This window comes from Epinephelus fuscoguttatus, linkage group LG15 (genome assembly GCF_011397635.1).
Source record: "Epinephelus fuscoguttatus linkage group LG15, E.fuscoguttatus.final_Chr_v1".
NCBI classification, from domain to species: Eukaryota; Metazoa; Chordata; class Actinopteri; order Perciformes; family Serranidae; genus Epinephelus; species Epinephelus fuscoguttatus.
In genome coordinates this window covers 21,501,068-21,507,227 of record NC_064766.1, presented here as the reverse complement: position 1 = coordinate 21,507,227, position 6,160 = coordinate 21,501,068, and the positions used below count along the sequence as shown (strand labels likewise).

The following is a 6,160-nucleotide window of genomic DNA, read 5'->3' as shown; positions in this document are numbered from 1 at the left end:
AGAGATAATGTCTTCCTCTTGACTTGATCTAGTTATCGGTCTTGGATCACCAACATACCTTTGAACACTAAAGTACTTCCTCCCAGTGATAGCAATAGTCCAGGGGCCAAGGGGCTATTTTTCACAAATTGGTATCACTTAAAGGGACCAAACAATTTTGGCATTTTTTGACTTCCTCTATGTCTCTAGTTTACAGACCTGCCTATGTAGTAGCTTAATAAAAAAAATAAAATAAAATAATAAAAAAAAAATCGGATGATCTTTGGGTCCTCCCCAAAATTTAAAATAGTCAATACTGAGACTTCTCCAGAAGGGACGGTGTCTGCCTTATCACATGAATCTCGGGAAATAATTATCAGAATGTCACCAAATTTGGACTGAATGTTCACAGACAGTTGCTGCACACGATGCAGCAAAGATTCTATCAGTACCTTGCTCCTTTTAAAAAAATGTATACACCTAAACACACATGAACTATAGGCGGACATGAAATAAGGAATAAAAAATCCAAAAGGCATGTATACATGTGTTTGCCATTATTAATGTAAATAAGCCAATCACCCCAAAATTGCATTTATATGTGCCAAAGAATGTCATCTTATCATAAAAGTAGGTTATTAGATTATTCACCTCACCATCTGATGTCACCAGCCCCTGACAGGTAACTAGTGCAGCCAGAACTTCAAACAGACAAATAGAATGGGGCCCTATTAGTCTAGGGGCTAAAGGGATAGTTTTCACAACATGGTAGGCCCCTATCACCCACAGGGACCAAACAGTTTTGGCATTTTTATCTCTCTACAGGTCTCTAGTTTATATTTTGGTATGATAGCCCCGCCTATCTAGTAGCTTAATTATAGTTATCACTCTGTAAACAAACTTACACCAGTGTAGGCAAAATATTACAAATGGGGTGAAAAATTAACGAATAGACATCCCCATGTAACTTGCCCGGTTGATCACTCATATTAAGACAAGTATTTTTTGTATTACAAATTTTCTGAAATATTTTATTTAAATATGCACCAGTTTTGTTAATGAAGACAATCACAAGGACGGGAAATTGATTACTCAGTTACTGTGCTAACACTCAGTGTTACTGTAGCCTACAGTAGGGCTACTAGCACTGAGAGCTGCCCAGTTGCTATTTGACGCATAACTAGGAGGCAAAGGGAGTGTTACCGCTTGCCTAAGGCGGACTCCCAGCTTACCAGAGGGAAGGAGGTGCCTTATTTCTCCATTGTAGGCCGTCCTAAAATAGGAGGGCCCACCTGCTGCCCTCATCCTAGCTAACACTCAGAGCTACTATACTGAAATTGAATGTCATCGGAGAGCATGGAGAGACGGCAATGGCAGACTTTGAATCAGGTGGAGAAGAGACAGGAGCTGTGGCTGGTGAGTCCTTAAAACAGAGGGAGAAATGGCGTAAGGCAGAGCACAGAGATAATGTCAACGCTAGGAACACGAATTAGAATTTATGCCATCTAGAGCCGTTATATAGTGTAGCATTTACTCTGTCAAATCATTCACCATCCACATCACTATCATTCAGCTCCGGAAAATATTCCAGCTCATTTGCCTGGTTGCTGCAGGTTTGTAGTTCACACATATCTGTGCAATGCAGACTGTTCTGCAGGCATGGCCATTCTGAAACTTTACATGTTCGTGAGCAGGAGCATGATAGTAGGTCCAATACAGCCTCTGGTGCAGGCGTACCTTGCACTAACTCAATGGCCAGATCCCCATCGTGGATCTTCCATTCATGACCCTTTGGATTTCGTACACTTGGATTGCACTCCAGACTCCTCCGCCAGATAGCAGCCTGATAGTTTGCTCGTAAGGCATGCATGTAGAGACAATCTTCATAAGGTGGAAGCTGACTGGAGTCTATGTCTCCACGCCTTGTACAAAATAGCTGGTAGTGAAGTGTGTTAACTTTAGTTGTGTTTGTGGAAGGCAGGTACATCGGACATGTAACCTCCTGGAGCTTTCCAAATAGGTCACCTGAGACCTCCCAGGAGAAAAGATGGGACAGGAGAGTTTCCACTTTCCACAAATATCATTCACATCAGCTCTCAGGTTGTAAAAAGTATTTTGCATTATATCTGTTGTCTCTTGTGTGTTTCAGGACTGAAAAAACCCTCTTCACACCTGAACTTAACCGAATCAACTCTAAATATCTCTCTGTAATAAATGCTCTTTCTTGACTCAGTGCACAAAGAAAATGTTCCTTGTAAAAAGCAACACATGACAGAAAACTCTGCTCATTTCTCTGTGACAAAACTGTTTGAGTGAGGAAAGTTAAAGGACAGAGACTGACTGACAAACGCTCCTCTGCTCTGAACATGAACAGTGGACTTTGTGGTGTTTCAGGAGGACATCTGCCTCAGTTATACTCTCATATCAGTGTCACAGTTTCTCCATCAGCTTTGTTTGATACCCTGGAATGAAGACAAGAAGAAAATACTTTGTTCATGTTTGTTTATCATCATGTAAACCTTCAGTTTGTGTAAAAGACATTAATGAATGATCTCCTTATTGATTATGATCAGGATCATTACAGTTTCTAGTAGCTAACTAATCTGCCACACCAACACATTAAAAGCTAATTATACATTTCTGTACAAATTTACAAGCACAATATCGGAGATAAAGGAGGTCTGCTGATTTCTCTCTTCAGACTCATGCAGTGGGAGAGAAACAACAACGTACAAATACATCCACTGAAATGTTCATCAAACATTCAGAGCACAAAGAAGTTTACAACACATCATGATGAGCAGTGACAGCCTCCACGGCTAAACACACACAGGAAGGAGCACCACCGCAAGAAATATTTAGACAACAACTCGAGAGAAGATGTCAAAGTACTGCCCGTAATGTTTGACTGACAGCTGATCTCAGTGCAGTGAAGAGATGCCACAACAATCAGCTCTCAGCAACATGGAGACTAAATAAGAATTAATACACAGGATTTAACCCTTAAATGACTTCTGTCTATTTGAGCTCACACAACTCAGCTGTGTTCCCATCGGCATAACGAAGCCAGAGTCCAGCATAGAGAGGCTGAGTGAATGTGGTCTGGACTCTGTGGAGGAGAGTCATGGTTTCAGAAACGTTGTAGAAGGACAGAATACCTGCACTGTGATCCAGGTACACTCCTACTCTGGAGGACTGAGGACCTGAGACGGGAGTTTCAACATTGTTGTACCAAAAGTGATAACATTTTTTATTTGTATCTAACGCCCAAGATTTGTCATTTCGTCCAAATCCAAAGTAATTCGGGCTCCCTGCTCTGTTGATGTTCTTGTACGCCACTGCTATGTTAACTCCTCTCCCGCTCCACTCCACCTCCCAGTAACAACGTCCAGTCAGACTCTCTCTACTCAGGACCTGCCAACATTCAGTGAATCTCTCTGGGTGACTGGGATAAGACTGTTGTCGACTGATGTATGTTGCTCTTCTGTTCCCTTCAGATAATAACAGATGTGTGTTTGCTGTGTTTAGATCCAGTGTGATTTCACGTGAATATTTTAAGAACTCAGCTCTGGTCTTGGGCTCTGGGTCTGACAGTAAAACATCCACGTCAGTCACTGTCAGTGAGACGTTTGTCCATGTCTCCCTCAGAACGTCCTGTAGTTTATCTCTGACTTCTGACACAGCTGCTGTCACGTCCTCAAAGTAGCTCAGAGAACGGATGTTGATGCTGGATGAGTGTGTGGATTCACTGAGTGCTGACAGTGAGGGGTAGTTGTGTAGAAACTGGTTGTGATCCTCTGTGTGTGAGAGCTCCTCCAGCTTCACGTCTTTCCTCTTCAGCTCAGTGATCTCCTGCTCCAGCTTCTCCTGAAGCTCTTTGACTCGACTCACTTCAGTTTCCTGCTGCCATCTGACCTGCTGCTTCACATCAGAGCGTCTTTCCTCCATGAGACGGATCAGCTCAGTGAAGATCTTCTCACTGTCCTCCACTGCTTTATCAGCAGAGCGACTGATAGCCTCCACCTCCTGTTGGAGCAGCTTCACATCTTTCTCTCTGTCCTGGATTCCCTGCTGGATGTTTTGTCGACTCACCTCCAGCTCTCTCTGCTTCTCAGTCCTTTCTGCTGCAGCTGACACTGTGTCGTGGCCTTTATGTTCATCCACAGAGCAGAGATAACAGATACACTGCTGATCAGTGCGACAGAACATCTTCATCACCTCATCATGACGAGAGCAGATGTTCTCCTGCAGCTTCTTGGAGGGCTCCACCAGCTTGTGTTTCCTGAACGGAGCTGAGTCATAATGAAATTGAAGGTGTTTCTCACAGAAAGAGGCCACACACACCAAACAAGACTTGAGGGCTTTCAGTTTTCTCCCAGTGCAGACATCACAGGCCACATCTTCAGCTCCAGCATAGCAGTGATCAATAGGAGCAGCTTGGAGTCCAGTTTTCTTCAGTTCCTCCACTAAAACTGCTAACATGGTGTTTCTCACCAGGACAGGCCTCGGTGTGAAGCTCTGCCTACACTGAGGGCAGCTGTAGATTTTCTTCCCATCCTCTCCATCCCAGTGGGTTTTAATACAGTTCATGCAGTAGCTGTGTCCACAGGGAATAGCCACCGGATCCTTCAGTAGATCCAGACAGATGGAACAAGAGAAGGTGTCTTGGTCCAGCTCAACTCCTTTCTGCGCCATTTCACCTCTCAGTGACGACGCCTGTCTGACTCTCACTTCCTTAAAAGTGAAACTAGTTTGAGCTCTGAACTGAACATCATGTGTTCCTGCAGTGAATGGAGCCTGTCAGCTCTCTCACGTCACCACATGTTGGTTACACCCATCTTCAATCTGTAGATCTGAAGGGGAGGGAACAAGGAAATGTGTGAACAGAGTGGAGCTCGCTGTATGTGAGAGCAGGAGGAGGAGGGGGGGCTCATAAAACTCTGAGTCATTCCAGGAGGAGGAGCGGTTTGAGAGAGAGATACTGTGTGTTTAACACTTGTTTAAAATAAAGCTCATTTCTCATTTAAAAACACTGATCACTTCAACTTTTAGGAGGTAAATTCTTAGAATCAGTGGGTTTGGAGACGGCTCCTCAGTCCTTAAAATGGGCTCTTTGTTTTTTTTCCAAAAATACAGTTTGAATTATAGCTGCTGCGCAGCAATGGTCGGGGCCAGGCAATTTTAGGCAAAATTAGGCAATTCTGAGCAAGACACACACTAAAACAAAGCATATCACAACATAGAAGTTACATCATATAATTATGGCACGCCCTTCAAATTGTGGATGAGTGGCTGAAGTGATCACACTCATAATATACAAAGTAAAGAAAAAACTCAAGAACAAGAAAGTAAGAATAACATTAACTGCTAGCAATTATGAACAAACTGGCCTGATCTAGCTTAAAGCTAAACATTATCCATGGTGACAAAGATGAAAACATTTTTTAAAATGTAAAAGTAGCTATTGGATAGACTCTGCATATTGACTGATAGCTAAGCCAAATAAACAGGGAAAAGAGATAAGGGATAACAGGGAAAAGTGTTGATAAAGAGTATTTGTCTCTCCGCAAAACTGCCTGGATCATAATTATTTTAACCTTAGTAGTCTCTAATCCACATGGCATGATGCCTGAACATAGGACTTTCACATTAGAATGTCCAAGGCTTGAACTCAGAACTTCTGAGACTGAGGTCCGTTTCCGATCTCGCTGAGCTAATTGGCAAGTGACAGTTCATGTGTGGCTTCACAAATTGACTAAGCCAAGCATCAGGGTGCCAGACAGTAGCCATCCATACCATGGAAAAGCAAATTTCAAAGTGAAAGTTCCAAAGCTGTAGCACATATGGTTGATTTGTTGTGAATTTTCAAAGTTTTGAAATATAGAGGCTTGCTGTAGCGCCACCATCAGGACTATTATCTTGTGTTTCCAGTTGAGAACATCTGGTATGGGACTGGACCTTTATGAAAAGCTTGGGTAGATTTCTCATATGGAAATGTTGCACGAGCAGAGGCTTGAACTCACAGTCTTCAACACCAAGAACCATCCTCTAGTTCACTGAGCTAATTGGCAAACAGAAATGTCACATGTAGCTTCACAAATTGACTAAGCCAGTCACCTGTGTGCAAGACAGCAGCTGTTAGTGTGTAAAGGCAGATTTCAAACAGCTGTCAAAAATTCAG

The 6,160-nt window shown here is 42.9% G+C and overlaps 1 protein-coding gene across 1 annotated transcript; it reads right to left on the bottom strand.

Moving 5' to 3' along the window:
- Positions 1-2,457: 2,457 nt before the first annotated feature.
- Positions 2,458-4,754, bottom strand: LOC125901712 (tripartite motif-containing protein 16-like). The gene has a single exon (XM_049597575.1). The coding sequence runs from the start codon at positions 4,672-4,674 to the stop codon at positions 2,998-3,000; it is 1,677 nt and encodes a 558-aa protein (XP_049453532.1). The 5' UTR covers positions 4,675-4,754; the 3' UTR covers positions 2,458-2,997.
- Positions 4,755-6,160: the final 1,406 nt, after the last annotated feature.